Source organism: Merops nubicus, unplaced genomic scaffold (genome assembly GCF_000691845.1).
Source record: "Merops nubicus isolate BGI_N331 unplaced genomic scaffold, ASM69184v1 scaffold7798, whole genome shotgun sequence".
Taxonomy (NCBI): Eukaryota; Metazoa; Chordata; class Aves; order Coraciiformes; family Meropidae; genus Merops; species Merops nubicus.
This window is the reverse complement of record NW_008626274.1, coordinates 27,307-51,975: the sequence shown is the minus strand read 5'-3', so window position 1 is coordinate 51,975 and position 24,669 is coordinate 27,307. Positions and strand designations below refer to the sequence as shown.

Genomic DNA, 24,669 nt, shown 5'->3' with positions numbered 1-24,669 from the left:
CATAACTGCAGAACCACCAGTGGCACTGACAATCAAAATGCATTTATATTAACAGCAATTCATCTGGAAAATCTAATTGTTTTTCAAACAAGTACAAGTTGGAAGAATGTGTAGAGCAAGGCAGGCTGGTCAGGGAGCCAACATTTGGGATGCTGTCACCTTACCCCTTCATTTATGCCTTAAACCAATGCGTGCCTTCTATTTCTGATAGACAGAACATCACCACAGCAGCTCAGCCCCTAGAAGCATGAAGTAAAAGCAATGACATTATACCTAGAACCTACAATGGAAAAAATCTTTTCAGGATTTAATAAAATGCAAAAATAGGAAGTTCTACACACTGTTTACAACAAGGCTACTTTTCAAAGCTACTGGGTGTGCATCCCTGAAAAGAGCATTTTTCCCACAAGCAAATCTATTTTATAAGCTCACTAATATCCCTCCTCCAGCCTGCATTCTTCCCTGACTGGACTGCATTCATCTTTCCTTGAGCCTCTTTACCATCAATATACCCATCTATCAGGCTTTAAAACTCTGCTGTGCATTATTGATGATCATCAGAGAAACACTTGGTAGGCGTTCCTGTAGTCACCATGAGTTTCTTCAAGGCAGAAAGTAGGTTTTAAAAGAACAGTAAATTAAAGAGATGTATTTATACACACTTACTCTAAAAGTTTATAACATGTCTTTCTGGATGTAGCATTCCAGAGGAAGCTGCAGAAAATGTACTTTGCAGACAATGCAGACTAAAGGTGTGGCTTTTCTCAAAGGCATTTGCAACAAATACTTTGTACTTACTCCTGTGCACATCTCTAAATGTAGATCAAGTGCAGACACAAATTACTCCAAGGAAAGGTAAGAATAATTTCTGTGGTACCCTCCTTTTTTCACTTTCCATATTGGGCAAGATAAATGTCTATTATCTTGCAGGGGACTTGCTGCAAGCTAAGCAGTTTATCCTTCAGTGTGTCCCTGCAGTTCTGGAACTCCCTTCTTCAGGATCACACTTCAGGAAGGAAAATATTACCTGAGTGTTTGAGACCAGGCTGGAGTTGAGTTGTTGACAGGGCCGTGTAAGGTGTGCACTGGAAATGTTGATAGACAGAGACAACATGTGTTTTGTCAGTTCTGCTTCCAATGTTTTTTTCCACTTGGCTTAGAACCAGACACAAGGATAAATTCTACTCATGCTAGTTTGAAAGCATGTAATTTAAGAAACTCTTCAGCTAGATAATTATATTTTCATATTAAGGAGTATGGCATTGGTGACAGATTAGTCTTATCTGTAGTTGTTGTGAACTGGGCCAGGTTGTGTGTTGCAGTGCATTTTATAAATACGACGTGATAAATAATTCAGGCTTAATTTTTTTGCTTTCTGAATTTGGTACTAATTAGGCATGGCCTGAAAAAGATGGGAAAAGTTCAGGATCATGGAACATCTGAAGGTTTTCCTGCCCACTCACACCAGACAGAGAATTCACGTGGCTTTCTGATACTAATAGCCACAAAACTTAATGTGAAACAGCATATGCTGTATGTTCATCCCACACACGGGACTCCCTCTTGATGTCAATGTTTTATGTAAAGATCAAGGGGAAGATTGAACCCATTTTCTTTAAAGTGGTTTTCAAGATGTTACTGATACAAACCTTCAGAGACTGATAGATGGTAGGAGCATGGAGGAAGACTGGGAAAAGAAGAAAAAAGGCATGTGAAGAATAGCATACAATGTAAGTGAATAGCAGTCTACCACCCTTTTATTATGTTATGACTGCCACCCATCAAGACTGTTACTCAGGACAATGACCTTCCCTGTGTACCAGCTAGGGGAAGGTAATTTTCAGGTGCTGAGTGTGCCTGGCAGAGGGGAAGGTGATGAAGAGATTCCCACATATCAACCAGGAGATCACAAAGCTGTGCAAACCAGCTGCATGCATAAATAAATGTACTAGCAACAAGCTGCTTGGAGACGTGCATCTGCAGTCTCCATGAGGGGAACTGCAGGTGTGCAGCCAAAGGCAGAAGGTAGATCAGCTCTAAAGGGGATTGCACCCTGTTGTTAGTGCTGAAAATTCCCCCAGCAGGTACACAGGAACCTTGTATCACAAATGGCTTTGGAGGTACCATGGCAAGCATAACATTTGCACCTAAAATACCAAAACCAGGTTAGCAAAAGCCTCTCATTTGATACAAGCAAAGCAAAGCTTGTTGCAATGTGGGCCAAAATCAGATCTGTGACATGCTGAAGCAATGCAGAACTGAGTTTTCCCCCACATAAAGAAAACATCAGATGCAATAACAAGGGCTCAGCCTTGCACTGAGTGGAGTTCTCCAGCTTGCACCAGTACTGCATACACATAACCTCACATGTACAAATAGTACCCTGGAAAGCAGAGGACATGCTCATTTTTATTGCTATGAAAGGACAAGTGTTCCCCTCATCAAGATGAAGTCTAGTCTGATTGTTTTCTAAAGATTAATAAGGGTCTCCCTTCTCCACATCTGCCATGAATTTGAGATACACACCACTTCTGTGCTTGTGGGATGTGTGCACACAGAGACCTTAAAGCTCCCAACATATATTCATTTGTGGAAGAGGTGTTATTTTGTGTATGTTCAGGTTAAAATGAAAATGCTTGGAAATGGAGTGCTTTGGTGCTAATTGCAATTGGTTAATTAGGGATCTTGCACACACTGAATCCACAGAGGGAATGGATGTGCAGAAAAGCTGTGTGATGCAGCATCTCCTGGAAGTCCTTTGCAAGCAAACAGGTCCTGGAGAAGCAGGCATCAGTCTCATCACACCCAGATACAACCTCCTCTCCTGGCTGCTCAGTGACAGGGTCATAAATTTCAGTTAGGCTCCTCTTACTTAATAAGGAACCTGAAACTGGACAGAAAAGGGCTGGCTGCTATGGTATCCCTGCTGGGTGGGTCAGAAGCTAGGGAGAACCTGGAGAGGCATCACTCCTCTGTTAGTTGTAATGCTGTGTGGCTCTAGAAATTACAGCTCCAACCAAGCCACATGGGTTCTGCAAGCTGAGCTGCAAACCCCATCAGCTTGGTCCTCACTCCTCAAGGTGGCTGCTGGCACCATGTTTTGTACCAGAAACACCTTCCTCATAGAGACCAGCTGGTTATTACCACACAGCCTTCAGCTGGCTCCCTCAGTGCAACCCTCAGTCATTCAGTTGGCCATAGCTGCTCCCTGGAGGTGCTCCCTGTGTGCCTGAGCTGAGCCAGGTCAGCAGGACTCTTTGGGAAGCCAACTGCAGCCATTGCTCAGCCTGCCTTCCAGAGCTGAGCCCAGCCTCTCCAGGCACACATCCCACTCCCACACGGGTCACAGAAGGGAATGTCACAGCCCTGGCTGCTACTCACAGCAAGCTCCTTTCCTCCCCAAACGAGGCAATATGCTTTAATTGTGGCAGGGTGTATTTTGGTAATCTCAGGTGTTACAGTGGGATTAACCAGGAAGCGACCTGCAGGGGGATATATTCCATTCTTCTTAACATTAAGGTCAGTTAAAATCCTGTTTATCTGAATTCTTTTAACCTGAAATGCTGTCTTATCCAAATCTTGGTTCTGTCTTGTTTTTTGGTACTGCACTCTGGTTTTTATGGAATGCTGCAGTCATGATGCTATCTCAACTCTCCACTGAATTTCTTTATTCAGGAGCTTTTTCTCAACAGCCAAAGCTGAAGTTTATTAATTAGATTTTAACATCCCCAAAATGTGTGGGGAAAACAGGGTGGTGCTGTAGATGTAAGGTGGAAAATATAGAAGTGTGCATCCCATGGTTTACTGTAAAAGGATGCCTCATAGATTTTCCTTAATTAATCAATATGGCAAATACAGGTATGAAAGTGATATATGCTGGCGAGGAAATAATATCTTTTTATTGTGTTGGTACTTTTCACCTTCAGGCTTCATTCGCGTCTTATAAGAGCAGCCTCCCCCTTTGCTGTAACATAGGGGAAATCAAAATATACGTTTCACTGTCCTTTACAACCTCAATAACTTCCATACATTGCCAGCAATATAAACCCTAATTGTCTCTTATCACGTCCAGAAATATTGTGCAGTAGTTGTGGCTGCCTGGAGTTGTGGGGATCTCCACGTGTGAGTGTGTGAGGCAGTTAATGGGGCCAGGGAACGTCGGCTGGGCACAGATAAGGTGAGCTCTGAGGAATGAGACTTCTCCTGCCTGAGAACGTGCAGGCTGCCAGTGACATCTGCACTGTCACTCAAACACAGGAACACGTTCCTTCCCTCCCGTGGACACATTAATTCAGTAAAACTGATAAGCCTGTTACTCAAGGGAAAGCCTTTTTGAATTTTAAAGAAACAGTGACCACTTTGACGGTGAGCTCTAAGGGATTTTTAACTCCACTTTTTTCTGAGTTCTTTCCAAAAAAGGTGGAAGAGCTGTCAAGAAAGAGAGAAAAAAAAACCAAACACACAACTTTCCATTTAGCTTCCCATAAAATGCATTTTGTTTGGATTAGTATGACTTTTCTTCCATTGCAGCAGCATCCAGTTTATAATCTTAGGACCAGATCCTATCCTCACCTGGACTAGGTTGAAGCCCAAATAATTTTATAGTCATTAATAGATCAACTCCAGGAGCATACTGATACAATTGGCAGCTGACTTTTCCACACATCTTTAAAAACAGAAAAAAAATCCAAGACTTCTTTTATGCACCCACAGATTTCTAGCTGAAGAGATCCACAGTATTTTCAAATTCATAATGTTGTGGGCTGGCTCTTTTTTTAAATCAGACTGTTTCTTACTCTCGTGGTTTCTAATACAAAGCCTAAAAAATCAGAATGGAGCAATAGTAAGTTCCTATTAAAGATGCATTTTCTAGATGTCTAACCCCATTACTGAAACCATATTTTGCACTTATCACTTTTGGCAGCCTTATCCCAGATTTTTAAATTAATAATTTATTTCTGTGATTAGTCTGTATCCTTACATTAGCTTTAAACAGACAGAAAAACTAGACGTTTTTTGAGGCAGTCTAAAATGGTGCATTTTAGCCTCTCTTCTGGCCTCTGCCTTTCAGATGTGAAAATCTTTTCCATATGAAAAGGATGCTTACTCTCTGGATTCGACAAGTGCCCTTTAGTCTATGAATGTAACATAAGCTTATTAGAAATTAGCTTTAATTTTTCATTGACTTAATTTCAAGTGAGTTGATAAGATTTTAATGTCGGGCTGTGCTTAAAAATTCTCTCTTTGACAGGATCCTGCTGATACAGGGCTAATTTTAAAAAAATGTGAATTATGAAGTTATATCAAAGACTCCATTGATGTCCTGACATTAATTATGTCTGTGCATTCCTTGGCAGATATCTAGAGGGCTCCAGATTCTCATCTAAGTGAGGTTTGGTTGTGTTTGTCCTGCACCAGATTTACTATATATTTCACCTTTCCTGAAATCAGTTGGATTTTTGCCACTCATTCAGTGGGAGTTAGAGCAGACCTTTAGACTATAATTAGAATCTGCAGGAAGACTGCTGCTGAACTTAAGCTTGCATGCAAATGATCATAGCATTAGTCTTATAAACACAGAAGAAATACGAGTTCATTTATCTTTGTGTTTATTTTAGGGTTTATTTTCATTTATTACAGGACAGCTTTTAAATTGATGTGAAATGATATATCTTGGATGGCATCCTGGATTATGCTAATTTAATGGGCTCTAAAAAAAATGCAGCTCAATGCTGGAGATATTCAACCATTTTCCGTTTTAATATGGAGCCATTCTATATATAAGCCTGGCTGTGTGTACAATACGTTCACCTATAAATAAATGTGGACCAGAAGAGGTAAAAAATTATTTGTGAACATTTCAGCAGACTAAATACTGGATCCTGGCGTGCTGTGTGTGAAAGAAGAAACAGGAAAGATCATTCAATAAACAGCCAGCAAGCTAAAATGTTGTAGATATACGTTATTGGTGAAAGGTGTTTGCAGTGACAAATGTTGTAAATGTCTCCCTTCCTATTCTACCCAGAGGAGAAAAGGTTGAATTTCAGTCAACATTTATTACACACGAAAGGCTTGCACACATTCAGCTCTACAACAGTTCTTGCTGAGCTGCCTTCTTAGCTCGTGGCTTAGCTTGGGGGCTTGAAAGTTTAAAAGTCAGGAAATGAATTCATTTTTTTCCCCTCCCTTACCTGTTGATGGTCTGCTTGGATCCTTCCCAGGTTTCTCCTCCTTCATGGCCTGAAACCATGTCCAGAGCCTGAGAAGTAGTAAGAAGGAAGCATCCTAAAGATGAAGGAGAACTGTATAGAACTTGGATCCTTTTAGTACTGTTTTCTTCAAGATCTGCCCTTTTTTCTAGTAGTAACTTTTCTTCTTGCAATAGTGCACCCTGGAGATTATCCTGTAGCCAAGGGAACCAGATGATCCTTAATTTTAGCAAACATTTTGACTTACTCAATTTTTTGTGAGGTAGGTCTCTTGCTTCAAAAGCTTTTATTGCATAAATTCCCTGAGTTGGATGATTCATATCTGGAGTTTTCTCTAGATAATTAAAAATAGGGGTAGGATTAGTGCTCCACAGAGGTGCATTAGGCTGTAAGTATATTACTTTCAGAAAAACACTTACCTTAATGGGTGCATAAATCGCCCATGCAATGATGAGAGGAGAGACAATTTAGAATTTTTCACTGGCTGCAGGGAAAGGCTTATTCTTCATTATTTAGGACCAGATCATGGAGCTTTCATTTAGACTGATGGGCTGTTACACTCAGGAGTCACCCCTCTGAAGCCCACCAGTGAACAATGCTTAGCAAGGTGAGTGAGGGCTCCACTGCATCCATCTGAAAAAAAAATTCACCGTTAGAAAAGCATTTTGAGAACACCACAAAAGTTCACAGATAATGTGAATGTGGCTGCTGTTATCTCTGTTGGATAGTCTCACTATATAAAAACAAAAATAGCTTATTTGCAGACTGGATGAACAACCATCAATTCTTAATGATTCCATTTAATTTTATGAGAGATCCCTTTATGTTCTCTTCTATCTGCTGCCCTCCTCAAGCAGATTTTCTTGTTCTTCAGCATCCTTAAATGCTGAGCTGTCATGAATTGTGCTGTGATGTCTCTGACTGGATCTGAGTCAAATACTTCAGGGTTTGCCTCAGGTAGGAATAAATATGAAGACGCAAAAAGTGATAGAAAAGCATCAAGTATTCTTTATGAACTCCTGTTCATGTGCTGTCATAACACCTTCTGAGCAGCTGATCCACAGCTAAAAGGACACTTCTTTCTTGTGTTCTCATTGAATTTTGTTTTGCCTTTTATAGACTGAAGCAGAAAAATATTCACTGCATATGAAAGCACGCTGATCTAATCTCAAACACAAAGCTGATTTAAATAGAATTTATAGGGAAAACATCAGTGTAACAGGGATGAGTGCTGGGGAAAGAGAAGGTGTTAAAGCAATCGTGAGCTTATGATTAGAAAAATCATAATTGGAAATAAATGTAAAAATTGGGAGACTAGCCCACAAGACTCCCTGGTGACCTGGGTGGACTCTGGCTATGCCACTGGTATGATAGCCACCCGCCTGGGAGCCCCTCCAGGGCTGATGGCGTGGTGGGAGGTGTGCTACAGCTGCCAGAGGGATGGCTGCAGGCAGGACAGGTCTGTGTGATGGAGACCAGAGGGATGGTATCCCACAAAGCTGCAGTCTGTTCTAGAGATCCCCCTCGGTGGCACATTCCCATGCCTCTCCTGAGGGTGACCAAGTGCTGGCTCACTTCCTACCATTACTTATCTAAGCTAGCCTTGCAGCTGTAATCATTGGGCACTTTTCTAGTGCTGAAGCAGTGCTGCTGCTGTTGTGGTTCTGCCACTATGAGCTGTGTCAACAGGTAGGCAAACCACCATGAAGAATAAGTAGCACCAGAGACAAAAGCCACTGGGCATTCCGGATCAAAGCCGAGCGTGATTCACCCAGCTTCAGGCCTCTGCTCTATTGCCTGCCTAAATCCAGTGCCTATTTATGCATAAAAAGTAGTTCTTTCCAAAGCTATTCAGGTGCCAGAAATAAGAGATTATTATGACTTCATGTCAAGTTGAAAGACAGGTAGAGGAGAGCACAACGTTTGTGTTGGATTCAAATGTCTGCCGAAATCATTCCTGTCATTGCTAATTGATGCTGCATCTGTCTTTAAATTGTGACTATTGGAAAAAAAAAATAGCTGAAGATCTTATTCAGAGAAATAATTACAGCTGTACACTGGTGGATATAAAATTAAAGTACATGGGGGGGAGGGAGTTACATCCTATAATTTATCAAGTTCCTACGGTCCTGAAAAATAATTAGATGCTGGGCAGCATGCAGGCCCTGCTGCAGAGGCTACTCTCAGGGGGATAGCAGTGGTCAAAAATAGGCCAGTGGTTCTCATTTATTCCATCCATTTTTGCTCTTCTATTGTGTTTGGAGTATTAGTTTCCAGCTATCTGGAGACAAGGCAGAGAAACAATGGCAGGCTTTATTAAGAGCTGGAGACGTAATCCCCAAGCACGAGTGCAACTGCACGAGTAAGCTGGAAAGGGAAAAAAGGGAATTCAACTTATGCCTGGCTTTCAGGAATTTCACCCTCCAAAGTCCTTGAGTGTGATATAGTTACAGGCAGTACTAAATCTGCATTACTTTGACAAGTTTTCACTGAAGCCATTGAAGATTATTAATGGAAGCAGTATATAATGTAGCTCTTCAATAGATGCCTTACATCCCAGTTGTATGGCTTGGTGGGTTGGTTTTTTTCCTTTTTCTCAATCCTTTTCCTGATGGTTTTGTGGATGTTAGCTGAATGCTTCACAGGTCAATTTGTAAATTTTAATAGAAAGGAGCAACTTAATCTAGTAAAAATTTACACTCCTCTGTGTGAGCCAGACACAAGCTTATATCACACCAGCTCACCAGACACATGCTTCTCTAGCCCCTCTGCAGCAGAACTGGAATCTAATATATGATATATATTATTACCACACAACATACATCACTTTAAAGTTTCCAGCAGTCTTGCCAGACACGCTTCTTCCTCTACCTCCACTCCTGCTGCTTTCCTTTATCAAGACACCATCTTCAGCTCTACGTTGGAAGATCCCTACATAACCCAACTGCTTCCCCCTCAGGAGGCCTGTGTTTGAGAGGTGCCAGAGACTCCCCATGGCACAGACAGCAGCTGTTTTGCCACTTGGTAATAGACTATCCTGGCAGGGCCCATAAGCAGAAAGAGCTTGGGACAGGTCTCCCATGTAGTTGTCCCTTAAGAGCACAGTCATGACTGCTCTGGAGGGTTCAGTTCATTCCAGGTTGTGTTTTCCACAGCACACAGAGCAGCAATTCCAGTGCTTAGCACTGCTTTCCATACCCACTGTGTGTGCAGAGGAGCTTGGGGTGGGGAAGGGGGAGTGCAGTGACTCCTGGCACTGTCAGCTGAGTTCCATGTATGGAGCAGTCCAGAGGACAGTGGTGGAGATCCTGCTGGAGCAGAAGCTGTTTGCAGAAGTCCAGTGCTCTGAATCCAAGCTGGGACATGGAGGTTTTGTGGCTGCTGTGTCACAGGCTGGATTAAAAGCCACAGTGGACTCTGCTCTTCCTTTGGCTCTGGCTTACTGCATGGGAGTGCAAATGTCCTTTGCCCATGTAGAGTAGATAATTATCATTTTATGTAAGCTATGTGAATTTAGGATTCACCTCTAGAACATTGTTTAAGGAGGTCTTGGAAGTGTAACTTCATACTAGTATCTGCCATTGTAAACCACAGCCTTAGGCAGCAAGATAATGTCCTGGTATCTAGGCAATAGAGTTTATGTCTAGAACTGCTTCCTGCAGCTTCAAGGACTTCTTCTGCTGATAGTTGTCTTTCTGATCTCTACATCACGCTGGTGAAACAAGGCATTTGTTCATAAATTAGGAACCTGTGATTGTAACGAGATAATACAGAGATGTGTCAACTTCAGCAGTTTTTATATGTCTGGAAATTGAAAACCAATTGCTTATCAGAAATGTTCATCAGCAAGTTCCTGTGTAAATATTAAAGTTTTACGTTAAAGAAGCTTGCTGCTTCACTGAGTCCAATTGTAAAGTAGCTGGGAGGGATGGGCTCCTCCTTCATATGCTGTCAAGTTAGGGAATTGTAAAATTAAGGTGCTTTTTTTAGCACAATTCCATAAGACATGCATGTCCAGATGCAATTTTAACTTCTCCTTTACATTTGCAATTCAATGTGTGTAGGAGCCTCCAAAAACGAAGTCTTCCATGAGAATTAACTTAGAGTAATATAAAGTAATAAAAATTGATTGCGGCACCTTCTTGGTTGTCTTCTGAAAATTTATAAATAAATAATTGCAGTAATGGGTATCAGTGTCTTCTAGAAGGTTTCCCTTCCCCCCCCCCCTTTAGGTTTCGTTACAACAATGGGCTTCACAATGACTCATTGCCTTGGTTAGGAGCGGGAAGACATCCCTCATTATTCATTACTAAAGGAGGGACTTTGCTGCTGCAAAGAACAGCCATGGCATTCTAATTCAGCTACCTTTCAAGAGAAAGGAGTCAATGTCATTCTTCCTCAAACTTTGCCAAAAGAGACAAGAAATAATGCTGTTTAATTGTCTCCGTCTATAAATAGCCCATTCACCACCAGCGAATTGGAGTTTTAATGCTGCAGTCAGGAGGAAGAGAGACACATATTTCCACATTTGTGTCTGAATTTCATTTCGGGGAGCTCACGCTGAGACTCTCAGAACTATAAATGAGCTTGTATGTGTGTATGTATAAATATGAAATGCATTTCTTTATTTACGATTTCTTATATCACTTCTTAATTACAGAGCCATAGATGTATCCCACAAATGCACACACGAAAGCATTTATTGCCTAAGTAATCCAAGGATATATTTGATTTCAAAGGGAGTAGAGAAGATTGTGTTGAAATAATTGTTTTTCTTCATTTGACGAATACTAAATGTTTCTTGCCTCTTTTTGAATTCCTCTTTTTTCAGATTTATTTACTTAGATATTAAGGGACTGAGCTTATATTATGTTTTTAGTGTATCTTAATGTGTTTTTTTATTAAGCTCTACAGCATGGGCCATGCCTTTTTATTTACAAAGCCATGATCATGTATTACTAGAAACTCTATTTCAAACTGTACTTTTGCCAGACTTGGTTAAGATTTTCTAGGAAGGGACATGATAATTGTTTGATCTTCAGAAAAGGGAAATTTTGGCTCTGCAGTATTTCTTACTGTATTAACTTCAGAGATTTATAACTTGAAACTGCACCGTAAGTGTGTTTATAATGACTTTTAGCTGGTTTAATAATCCTCAAAGTTTGGTGACTGTACAGATCACAGCTTCACAAATACAGTCCATTACCTGTAGCATCCAGATGAAGCTTCCAGAGGTGGAAGAAATTACTTGGGATTGTATTTCTCCTTAGCAATGCATTAATCCAGCCTCTGGCTGAGGCTGGGGCTCCCAGAGCCCTTGTCTGCACTGATCCCATTATGCAGTGGGGACATGTGCATGGATGATAAAGCACATCTTCATGTTGAAAGCCCAGCTCGGGCACGTGTACACCATCAAATCTTGGCGGTGCAGTTGTAAGGCACCCGGTGTGGTGATGTTGGGAAAATTTTCAAGCCAGCCTAGGATTCATTTTTTTCTGTTGTTATCAATATCTACAGTGTGCTGTTGCTTGTGCCACTCCCTGCACCTGGCAGTGCTTGATGTCTCTCTTCGCTCATGATCCTCCAAACCTTTTTCAACCCAAGGAGCCCTTGATGATGCAAATAGCTCTGCTAATTGCAGGAATCAGTGCTGTCTTATCCCAGTGGAGTGAGAGCTTCTTGGACAAGTAATGGTGTGCAGGGTCAAGTCCTTAGGTTACATTTATATGTGACAAGCCTTAGCAGAGGGTTGTCTTCAAAAGTCACCACTTCAAACCAGCTGAAACAATGCCAGAAGCCTCACGTTCGGCTCTCTGGCTGCACGCTCCTTTCAGTGTTTCCAGGCTTTGTTTTTCATCACAATAAATATCAAACAACGACCCTGGGAATCACGAGGAGCTGGATTGGTAGGTCTCAGTCTCCATTTAACATGCAAATGATCAGCCTGTGCCCACATCTGCCCGCTCATCTGATCAGAGCTCGGTTCATTAACGCCGGCGAGAGCTCCGGGTGGATGTGGGGTATGTGCATAACAACCCAGAGCACGGGGCTTTAAGCCAGAGAGCAAACAATACACAACGTGGAACTGAATTTCCATATGTTCAAGAATCCAAATACTGGACGTGTTTTTGCAGAACCCTGGTTTTTCCTTTTGTGGTCGTCCAATTCACAACAGTTGAGTGATCAGGCTTCAATCAACTGCATTTCCAGATCAGTTATTTGAGATATTTTGTGACTTTAAAGCAATTCCTGACCTTCATCTCTCAGATGGCATGCAGAGTTTCTTTAATGGTGCTAAGGACTGAACAGGAGCCCACTAACACCTGCAGAATTCACCTCTCTGGCGTGCTCCTAATTTTCACTTTATTAAGCAGATAAAAGGATAGCAATTACCTTTCCAGGCTCCCTTGTTTGCTCTGTGATGTATTAGTCCAGCCAAACATGTCTTTGATGAGCAGAGTAAGCTGTGTGAAACCTAACGTGTGCCTTTATGTCCTCAGGCATCCACTGTGACAATACCTGCACCCAGGGCCGCTGGGGACCAAACTGCTCCATCTCCTGTAACTGTGAGAACGGGGGATCCTGCTCGCCAGAGGATGGCACCTGTGACTGTGCACCAGGATACAGAGGACCCTTGTGCCAGAGAAGTAAGATTTTCCATAGACGTGGTGGCAGAAGCAAAGCAGGTAGAAATGCTCATTTGTAACACCAGGCAGAGCTGCAGGTTGCTGAGCTGCTGTAGCTCATGACTTCCTAAGGGTAAAACTTAGCCTAGAAAATGCTTCTCGATCAAGAGGTCAAGCCTCTGCTGCATGAAATTGTGCTTTGTGTTTCTTCTTCTGGCCTTTCACAGCACCTTGAGGTCACAGCTGGCCCGAAAGAAGGCACAACACTTTTACATACCAAACTTGGCAGGACCTGGGCAAAACCAGATTTACAGTTAAGTCATGGTGAGCTGCAGGGTACCTGTTAAACAGTCAGCTACAACCAGTCACGTAACGGCACGTGGAGGAGCGTTGGCTACCAAAGTAACAAGACAATGTTTTCTTACATGCCAGCAAAAGAAACACAGCAGCCTGAAATAGCTCCTGTCTGATGCTCTGCTGCTACATATTAAAATGTGTTGAGGAGATAAAAATCCTCACATTTGCTTTACCTGGGAAGCTGCCTCTGCCCCTGAGGGACCCGTACTCGCTGAGCTGAACTACGTGCAACCATCTTCCTGTGTAAACAAGAAATGGACTTGTCTGTCTTTTCTGAAGCAGCTCTTGTTCTTCCTGTAAGACATCCTGTATGCCCAGTTCATCTATCCCCTTTGACTTCACCAGGTACACTTGACACTGGAACAGGCTCATCTCTAAAGATAATTTGTAGCTGACAGTTTTTATTTAAAGCCATTATAACGATGACCTCTAGCACTGCTGTAGCTAATGGCCTATAAGCATATCCATTATAACCCCCAATTTCCAGGTGCTTCAGCACATCTATATAGCTGTAAAACCTCTATCCAAGGCTAAAATGCAGCACTCGGAGCTTCAGGGAATTGGGGAAGAAATTGTTTTACAAATTCAGAACCCTAAGAGCACAAAACTTCCACAAGTTAATAGTTTCTGACCTTTCTGAGATGAAAAAAAAACAGCTTAGTTTTATCAGCTGATGGCACGTAGGCTACAAGAGGCAAATCATGTCCCCAGTTTACAATTCCAGTAATCAGGCTGCTCCCTGAGGACATTTGCTAAGGACCTAATGGGGAGAAATTTTCCTCCCTGATGGGGTGACAGCAGAGGGGTCTTGTGGATGCTCCTGCTATTGCCTCATGTCCCTGTAATGTCTCTCTGTGAATTACAGCCAGGAAATTCAGCTCGTTTCTACCTCTTCTGCAGGAGTCACAACTGCCTTGTGAAGGGGGCACCTCTGTAGGTGAAGGTAGCTTTAGTTTGCTAAGTTTTCTCTCAGAATCATTCCTATTTTTCTCTCGGAAATTCCTTTAGAGACAGAATTTAGCCCATAAAAGGCAATACTGAAGGTGAGGCTCAGCTTGTTCTGTCTGTGTAATCAGGATTCCATGAGACACAGGGATGGTTTACTGCTCTTAGGCCTGCAGAAATGTCTCCAGGAGTGATCCAAGTTGGTTTATAGCTAGTGCATCACCAACAAAGCTGACAGCAAAGTTCCAGCTGGAAATCCGCAGTAGTGTAAGAACTTGACACCCTCTGTGAACATAGAGACCAGGGGAAAAATTCTCATTCAGTGAAAAGAGAACGGACATGATACAGTAACCACTGAGCCAGAACTATATAACAGAGAACCACAGGAGCAAAAGTAAAATCATATAAAATAATTTTTACAGTTACTTGCTGCAATTTAACATTTCTTTGTGCTCCTCTGTCACGGTGAATGTTTGGACAGTGGATGGTTTTTTGCTCAACATGTGCTTAGAAGTGACAATACACATTTATAAGAGATACTGAGCCATAATCTTGGCACTATACCTTATGTACAAATTCTGTAATAATTTCAATCCAGGTTTTAAGCACATTAAACATACAGCTCATGACAAGTTTACTCAGCTACTGATGCAAATGAGGTGATTTTGTATGCTGTTGCAGTAATTACCATTTTTAGATTCTGCTCATCACGGATGGATGCTGCTCCTGCAATGGCAATGTTACAAACTGACTGGCCCAGTTGAACACAGGCATTGCACCTAATATGTTTAGATACCAGGTTTTGACATAGTTGTTTGGATGGGAAATGTTGAGAGCTCCTAATACACCTCCTCTGCTTTCTTTGCTTGATTTCCAAAGGAAATGGCATTCTGTGTTTCTGTTGTCTGTACACGTGTGAGTGCTTCTCTTCCTAGCTTAAAAAGCTTTGGAATATGTGGTATTAACCGTATCTCCTGGTGGGCTCTGAGGTCTTGAACATCTTAAACTCTCGTGTTTTGTAAGAGTTTAGCTGGGGCAGGTTAGAGAGACTCAAACTGGTGTTTTGAGAGAGAGTACTGAGAGCGCTCTACTGTGTAATTAAATAGCCAAGGTTACATGAGGCAGGGTGGTGTGAATGCTTCAACCACAGAACAGTTTTACCCAGAGCTCACACTTTATCAGACAAGGAATAATCCAAAAAGGCTTCATAATTTCAGCAGTTTGCAAAACGGTGGGTTTATAAATGAAGAAACAGCAGTTTGGGATTCAGACGGCGAAGAGAATTCTCCAACTCTCAGCAAGGTGGAATCTCGTGGCAAGCTGTGACGGGTTCTTCTGTTTGCTCTGCAGTCTGTCCGGCAGGGTTCTACGGGCAGCAGTGCAGCCAGCCCTGCCCCCGGTGCGTGCACAGCAGCGGGCCCTGCCACCACGTGTCGGGACACTGCGACTGCCTGCCGGGCTTCTTCGGGGCGCTCTGCAACCAAGGTACTCAGCCCAACCCCCGGGGGCCACCTCCTGGCCTCAGTGCCTGTGCCTTTGCAGCAGGACCAACCCCAAGGTTCCTGCCTTTCCCCCCCCCCCGATTTAGCAGTGTAGAAATTCCTTACTTCAGAGGGAAAATGCAGATAGTCACCCTTTTGTAAATATGGTGTGCTCCTGCTTTCATAAATAAACCAGTCCTGCTGCTCTCTATTGAAGTGAATGTGGAATGAGACACCTGCTGTAAACACACCAGCCAGCCAATGGTTTCATTGTCCTTTCTGCTAAGCCTATCATATCCTAAATGTTGGTGGCACCTTCACGCACTCTTTTGCCGCAGGAGGAGTTGATACTAGTTGAGGTAAAGGGCAGCTCAGGTGCAGAAGCCCAAACACCCAGTTAATGCATGGAACCCCATTTACACTGTCTAGGACCTGGCTGGGAACAGCAGATCATGCACAAGCACAGGAGACAGAAAAAAACTGCAATGAGGCAGGGAGAGTGAGTTAATTTTCACAGGTGAAGACTCACTTCAGCTTCTCCTAATGTCTGTCACCTTTATGTACCTTTGAAAGTTAGTCCATTTTTAACCATGGCTTTGATTTTCAGTTTTATCCTAAAAATGCCCATAAAATCATTACAGGATTCTGTAGGGTCGGAGCTCTTGCATACTGCTGTGGGTATTTTCTACATACAGATTTAAAAGAGATTATTTGTAATGGCTTCTGCCCTTGTGAAGTCACCACCCCAGCAAAAATTGAACTGACACTTTTTAATGACCTGCTTTTCAGCAAGTTAGAAATTGCAGACAGCACTTATGCAAAAATCATTAAACATAGATTAAGTATAACCATGTTTTCTTTTTCCTGTGCTGTACAGTCAACTAAACATTGTACCAATGAATTTATTAAAATGAACATATTTCAGTGATTGTGTCCATTTTGTGAGAAAAGTTAGCCAGATTTCAAAGCGTAAGCAGGGCTAATTATCCTCTTAAGAAAACTATTTTATTTTTGCTCAGATGTTCAGCACTTCTGGTTTTACTTTGAAATGTTGATCTATCCAGCAAATTAATTTTAAAATATTCATGTCCTAATTAAAATCAATTTGTGTTGCAGTTTGTCATAATGAGTTAGCATGTAACTTTATTTTGTAGAAAGAAAAATGCTAATTAACGTTTTCCATTAGAAAAACGTGAAACGAAGATTTCACTTTTAAATTTTCATCTCCTTGTGCTGTCTCTCTTCTGGCAGCAGGAACATTGGTCCAGCAGCAGCACGTGTGTGCAAGAAGCTGCATGACCTCCAAAAGCTGCCCAGATTGACAGGGTTGTGCAGAGGATTCTGAGCAGCAAACAACTAAGAGGCTGTTTTATGAAAAATCTCTTTCACAACCACGTAGCGAGATGGATTGATAATAACTTGTTATCACTACTAGAACACAGCTGACATCCCACAGGGGCTTTCAGAGGCCCACTTCAGGGCTTTTAGAGCTAATTAACATCGCTATCTGCGTTGTACAATCAGACTGCTCCTGAAGAAAGTATTACACCTCACCTTACAGCTTTGTTCAGAAACGTTTGAGGCAGTTGAAAAAGTGCTTGTGTTTGGATCTCAGGTCTTTACAAGAGAGTCCCTGTGTCCATCCACAACCAGGTAACTTAAATGAACAAGAACAACCCTTTTGGCTGGGTGGGGTTTGTAATCCCTCCGTGCTGATGTTCTGGAGGGCATCCCAGTATTTCACTGAGACAAGAGGTGCTCTCACGGCAGGAACCCCTCTGCCAGCTCTCACTGTGTGGAACCAGAGCACTTCTTTTATAAAGTGTGACCTGTTGCCTTTGTCAGCATCAGTGTGTGGATCACAAATCCTTTCCTGGTTCATTAGTATTCCATGTTGCAGTGCAAAACAGCTCCTACTTTAAGTAAGTCTTTTGAGAACGATATTTTTGTACATATAAAAACTCCAGCCTTCATTTAAGTGAGGTTATCTATCTCCATCTAAAAGATGCAATAAAAATATTGCATTGAACTGCTCTATACAGAGCCCTGGAACTGAATAATGCTGTAGCATGTATGAGACCCTAGGCTGACTGATGATTTTAGTTTTTCTATGATATGAGGGCTTTTCTTTCCTTCTCTCTCTTTCTTTTTGTGTCGATTGTTCTTTTCATTGTGTCTATATATTGTGTTTAGTTTTATCTCTTTTCAGTTAGAGAACTATTTTGTTCCACACATAATTTGAAAGCCAAAACCAACTTTATCCACTCCTACAGATAAGTCCACAGTGGATAGAAATGCATGCAGAAAACAATAGTATGCATGTTCTTAGGTTTCTGCCATAGCAAGAGTAGAGGATGGCAGACTGTAGAAAAGCAAATGAATCACAGCTCAGGATTTCAATCTATGGCTGATTCACAGTCAGGATAGATTGAGGTCACCTGCAGGGACTACATATGAGAAAGTGAGAGAGGCTGAAGTGGTGAAACAGCTGCATAATTCAGGGAAGTGCCTTAATCACTTTTTTGACATCACTATTATTTACCAGGGTACAAGTCCAGTTCCATTTGTTACATTCATCGCAAAGATGGACTGTATGTTTTATCTTGTTTTGAAAATACATCTGTTTTTGTCAGGGAACACAGCCAATAAGAGCACAGAAATTAAACATTTCATTCATTACTGAGCAGAGCTTTCCATCAACTTTAACGTTAAAGATTTCCAATAATATGGTGGGAGGCTGAAGATCTACGTGTCTATTAGTTTTATGTCACTGTGCTTAGGCTGTTAGAAGATGACTCTGAAAAAATGTAGAGTTTCTTTTCTTCCAGCTTCAGGAGTGAGTTAGATGGACAAACAGGAAGAGATGCTGAATTTTTTAGGATGCAGCCCATCTGTTTAACAGCTTTCAGTCAAACATTTATATGGAATCATAGAATGGTTTGGGTGGGAAGGGACCTTTCAAGGTCATCTAGTCAAACCCACTGCACTGATCAGGGACATTTGCAACTAGGGCAGGTTGCTCAGACTGCCGTCGAATCTGACCTTGAATGTCTCCAGGGATGGGACATCTTACCACCTCTCTGGGCAACTTGGGCCAGTGTCTCACTGCTGATTATTAAAAAATAATCATTGGAAACCACATTTTCAACCTAGTTGAACACTTACTACAGCAGGGAATACAGGAGAGGAATAGGTGGATGGATGCCAAAAGACAAGCATGATATTTCAGCAACTGGACATAGAATCATAGGGTGGTTTGGGTTGGAAGGGACCTTAAAGATCATCTAGTCCCAATGCCCCTGCCCTGGGCAGGGACACCTCCCACTAGAGTATGTTGCTCAAAGTCCCAACCAGCCTGGCCTTGAACACATCTTGAACGCACAGAGATGGGGCATCCACAACTTCCCCATGTGCTTTATTTCTGGAAATAGTCTTCCACCAGACTTATGTGGTAAAAATACTTACAGAAATGGAAGTCGTGCTCCTGGTTTAGTCTCCACTTCCATGATTTGAATCTGTGAGGTGCTTCTAGTACAATATCCATGGCTACTCTGTCAGGCCACCACACCACGTGATAAAGTTTGCAGCTTTTGATCCAGTATTACTGTCCTTATCAGCCATACAATACAAGGGAGTTAGATTCTAGTGACAGACCTGAAAGTAAGAGTCCACATTGCTCTTCAGCTTCTTGAGACTTCTTCCCTAGGCTGGTATTTAGCCTCAAATGCTGCTTTCCTTGTTGTGTTGTTCTTATTGTTGAGTTTGTAACCCTTTGTGCTAGCTCGCTAGCTCACTAGCACAGAACTCTATTTCACGGGGTTACACCAAGGGACCCCCTTGGCCAAGTCCCCAGGTCAATCCCTTCCAGCCCCTTATTGTGTTTGCTCCACTCTTAATTCCTCTAACTTTACTGTTCTCTTCCTTTCCCAATAACCCCTTTTCTCTGTTCCATCTCTGCTCTTTCCATCCTTCTGTAATGACCTTCAATAATGTAATCTTCTAACTATATTGGATTCATTTTCCAGCATAAAAATGTATTTTGAGACAACTTTTTCCTGTTGCTTTTATGCCTGGGTTGTAAGCAAACAAAATGGACTTCAGTCCTTTCTACTTTGTCCTTCTTTCCAGAAGAATTTTGCCAAAGACAAATGTTGTGATTACTTTTATCTCCAATTGCTAAATGTTAAGCCCTATAACTTCCTCCTATTCCTCCTGAAGAGCCTTCAGTAAACTGCCTTGTGTTTTGACAGTCTGTCCCAGCGGGAAGTACGGGAAGAACTGTGCCGAGGTCTGTCAGTGCACGGAGAACGGGACGTGTAACCCCACGGATGGGTCCTGCCAGTGCTTCCCGGGCTGGATAGGCACAGACTGCTCCCAGAGTAAGCCAAGGCTTCTTCTCCCACCTCTGCTCAAAAAGAACCTATTTTCCTGTTTAGAGTTTTCTCAAAGTTAAAGACAGATTCTGGGGAAATCCCTGAAGTATTACAGCAGCCAGTGCCTTACTCTTTTTATAGCTTAGTTCTTTTAATTAATCTAACTTAGCTTTGGCTTGAGTTCGTTTCTGCATTTGGAATTTGCAGAAGCCGTTACTAGCTTCTATTACAGGAAAGGGAGGTCACAAACTCTTATCAGAAAAGAAAGCTCCATGCTCCCTTTTAATTTCTAGCTGGATTCCCTTTTATTTATTTTTTGAAATCATTTTCTTTCAGCTATTGCATTAGAAATTATTAAGCAGTAAATGTTTTCATGTACCAAGCCCCCAGAATTGAGAAATTAGGCAGCTGAAATATTTCTATTAAATGTAATTTAATTGTAAAAGTCAATGTGGGCTTGGAGGGATGGAGGATTTCTTCTTGAAAATTGCCCAGGTAGAAGATTGGCATTTGCTGATCCCAAAGTGTCATTTCCTGAGAGCATCCCTTAATTGAAGACAGATCACAGAGGGAAGCAATATCCTATCATTCAGAAATGTTACTTCATATTCAGGATACAACTAGCATATTAGACAGCATTCCAGAGTAAAATATATTAAACTTCAAGTGATAAAGTAGGAATCGGATAAAAACAGACGGCTGTAATTTTGCTTTTATTGTGTATCTTCCACAGACAGAATATTGCTGTCACTCAAAAACAGGGGAAAAAAAAGGAAAAAGATCGAAGGCTCCACAGATTCCTCATTATGTTTAGCCATGTAATTGGGAAATGACTGCTCATTTCTGTTAACCTTGAAAAAAAGATGCTTTTTTTACAGAGTGAGGCAGGCCAGTTTGGCAGCCACTATTTGCAGTTTAGCAGGCAGAAGGGCCTGGCCATAGCCACTTTGTGTTTTGGAGGAACAAAGCTGGAACCTGACTGTTTCCTCAGTTACCTCCTTGTAAAGAAAGTGCAGCTCTCCTGGCATGAACCTGGCCTCACCCCAGGCTCCTGTCGGCACCTGGCGCCCGGCACGCAGCTATTTTGGTCAGAGCTCCCTCTGCACCAGCTAACCTGGAATGACCCAGAGACACAGGAGAGGATTTTAGCTCCCACTCCAGAGCCAGTTCTGGAGGCACTACCAGTCCCTGCAGCTCTGGCTTACAAAGGCACTGGGGAAGTATTTCTGGTTGCTTAGAGCACAGATACGCTAGGCCAAAGCCTGTTCAGCATTACACAGTGTGAGTTCAGTGACCTTTTGGTTGATTTACGTCACGGCAGGGTTTTTTTTTTGCTATTCATTCTGGCTTTAGGGACGTCTGTCATATGCCAGAAACTTGCATTTACTGTCAGAACAGGAGCCAATGGCACACATGGAAATAGGCACCATTTCTGTACTTTCAGGTTTCCTGGGAACCATGCCTTATTAATTCATGTCTTTAATAGGAAGCAATGGAAAGTGCTTTTTAAAGCAAAAATATAGTTGTTATATTGAAGAGTTATCATCATTTTGGATCTTTTAGCCTGGCACTAATAACTGTAACTTACTGCATTCATTTTTGGAGGGAAGCTTAAAATAACTTTTGAAAACGTATTAATATTGTACTTTTTGAAATATAAAATAGACCTGGAGATTTTAATTTCATATTAGCCCCATCAACAAAAGCATTCTGAATTTGTGGATGGGAATTCATACTGAAAGAATTTTTCTTTATGTTTTACGTCATTTGAGTAGCACTCTGTGATTCAAATGGATGTGGTAATTTTAGTAGTTGATTGCAGAATATCAAAAAGAAAATCAGATTAGCTCCATATCTTAAACCCTTGTCTAAATTGTCTTCACAGATTGTGTGGGTAAGATGGGGAGGGTGGTGTCGAGGGTCTCTGTGCCAGTGGTTCTCAGTGTGTGTATGCAGCAGAGACCTGATCCTGCCACCTGACCTGCACGGGGAAGAAACCCCTTGTGCCAGGTTGGCACCCAGGTTTGCCAAGCAGTTGCTGGCTTGGAAGAGCCCATCATTGTCAGGGAGCTGCTACAGCCATGCCAAGCTCTGCAATGCCAAGTTCTGCCTTTGCTGGTGTCTCACAGGTTCTCCATTCATTGTTGTTCTTCTGCAGCACTAACATAGTATCATTGCTCTTTTGTTTTTGTCAGCTGACAAATCTTTTTCATTTTCCTAGCTTGTCCCGCTGGATTTTGGGGCCCTGATTGCTTCCATTCATGCAACTGCCACAACGGAGCCATGTGCAGCCCTTCCGATGGAGAGTGTCGATGTACTCACGGCTGGACGGGGCTCTACTGCACTCAGCGTAAGCCTGTCAGAGGCACTCTTGTGCCAGGGAATCTGTCAAAGTATGTGCTGCTACCTCGTGTCTCTTCCAAGTATTGCAGTCGTCCCTGCTAAACCACCTCCTTCCTTGTGAGAACTTCACACCACTCTGAAGAAAATAGTCCTGAATATTTTTAAGGTTTCTTCATGCCTTTGGCACTTGATAAAGGATGGACTGATCATTGAACTTATTTATTCATGGTCAGAATTTGCAGTCTGTGACTCTGCCTGTTAAAGTCCCAGTATATGTGGTTTGATTTAGGAAAATGTTTGAGATTTCTCATCCTACTAGTGCCTAATTATCAGCTCTGTATGAAAGAGGAGATCAAATTCGAGGGAGCCTATTAAGAAGGCTCTTTCACTTGCAAGTAATGGATTGATCTCTGGCCTTTTGGAGAATTTCTGTTTAGCCATCTTCCTTCATTTCTTGAAAATGTAGTTTGTATAGATGGGTCAAGTTTTCATTCTTCTGAAACACTTAAGAGGCAATTTGGTAAGATATGAGAAACACTGCTTCAAGAAAATTGGCTGTCGTAGCATCTCTGCATTTAGATCATCAAATAAATGTTATTAAATATACAGAGGCTGAGAATCCATAGATTTATAGGCCTAAATATTTTCTTTATTTGCTGATAACACATCCAAGTTCGTGTTTCAGCTTATTTCTTAGTGTTTCCTTATTCTGATTCCTGAAAGGTTGCCCAGCTGCTTTTTATGGAAAAAACTGTGCCAATGTTTGTCAGTGTCAGAATGGAGCAGACTGTGACCACATCACTGGCCAGTGCACCTGCAGGACTGGATTTACAGGCAAGCAATGTGAGCAAAGTAAGTAGCAACAGGACTTCGTTTTTCTGTTTCTCTGGGGGTAGGATGAATTTCAGAACTCTTTGCAGAAACAGGCTGGTTAATGAGGTGTTGATGTCAGCAAGGCAGTAATCCCAGGTTACAATCCATAGAGAGGAGGTGGCACCTCTGGAAAGCTGGAGAGTCTGTTTCAGCCTAAAGAAACATAGTGAATCCTCTGCAAATCAGGTCTTTCTATTCCCAGCTTAAAGTTAGGCAAGATAAAACAAGTCACAGCCCTCAGTGCTGACTGGATGTAGCCTTCCTGAACACATTTTACCTGATTAACAGAAAAACACAAACTGCGTCATGCCTTGCTGGTGTTGTCGAAAGCAGCAGCAGCATCAGGTTTCCCTAGACATGAAGGAAGACAGAAGGGTTAAAAGAAAAAAGTCCTTTCTGCTCTCTGCCTTCCAAGGAATACTGTGGCTTTCTTGCTTAAGTTGTTATGCTATAGATGTTGACCAAATAAAGATTCATCTCTGCAATGAAAACAGATCAAGGAAAAAAGAATTGCTTGCTATTTTTGGATGGGTCTGTATTTAACTTGAGTAGTGAGCAAGTGTTTAACAATGAGCTTCAATTACCTTGCAAGGGTACTGGCATATCTTACTGTAATTGTTCTGAATGTCTTGCTGGCATATTTAGGACGTTGTGCCAAACAGCTTCTTTGAAGAACAAAGAATTAGGGTAGTGGAAACTCTGTGTGCTGTAGTTGAATAATTACTTGTTTGTCCAGTATAGTAAATCAAAAGAAAATTCTCACACACTTACTTGGATTCTAAATGCAGGGTGAAATCCATCTCACCTTACCAAGGCATTAATTCCACAGGCTTTCATTCCCTTTTTTTTTTGGCAGTAAGGTAATACAGGAACATTCCTGCTAGATTTGCAAGTGAAAGCTTCTTAACTGTAGCTTACGACCTGGATCTTTAATAAAGTATTTGTGCATGTAACTAAATTCATGGATATCTCTTTTTGCACATACTTGCATTCAGCAAAGCATGTATCGTGGGACCAAAATTGGTGCTCAGCTGGGGATTACCTATGGCACTGCCCTAACTCTCTGTGTCCAGCTTACTGAGAGTTTGTCTTCACCCTTACTGCAACCATAAATACAATAGGAGACTAAAAAGTTCATAGTAGAACTGTGAGAAGCTCCCTCTCCCTTAGCAATCCTGTTACAGAAGCAGAGCAAATCAAACCATTCAGATTCTCAGCAGAACAAAGCAGATGTTATACAAGACACTGCAGTTTTAATTTGACCTCTGTACAAAGCCTGAGGCTTTCTTTTCTCTCCAAACTACAAATGTATTTATTTATTAGTTTTTCTACTCTTTAATCTAAAAGACTCTTCATTAAGACTCCTTCCTTCTCAAAATCCTGCTGACTGGGCAGTCACACCACATTGGAGATAAAATGCCTAAATGCAGACATCATTTCTGTGGTGCAGTCCAGAACCTTC

The 24,669-nt window shown here is 41.9% G+C and overlaps 1 protein-coding gene across 1 annotated transcript in view; it reads left to right on the top strand.

The window, feature by feature from the left end:
- MEGF11 (multiple EGF-like-domains 11) overlaps positions 1–24,669 on the top strand; it is a gene marked incomplete at both ends in the record, with an annotated part of 91,769 nt that overhangs the window by 45,068 nt on the left and 22,032 nt on the right. The window contains 5 exons of the mRNA XM_008945940.1: positions 12,710–12,856; positions 15,488–15,622; positions 19,869–19,997; positions 22,213–22,341; positions 23,058–23,186. Of these exons, the coding sequence (XP_008944188.1) occupies positions 12,710–12,856; positions 15,488–15,622; positions 19,869–19,997; positions 22,213–22,341; positions 23,058–23,186 (669 nt within the window). The remainder of the gene's footprint in view (positions 1–12,709; positions 12,857–15,487; positions 15,623–19,868; positions 19,998–22,212; positions 22,342–23,057; positions 23,187–24,669) is intronic.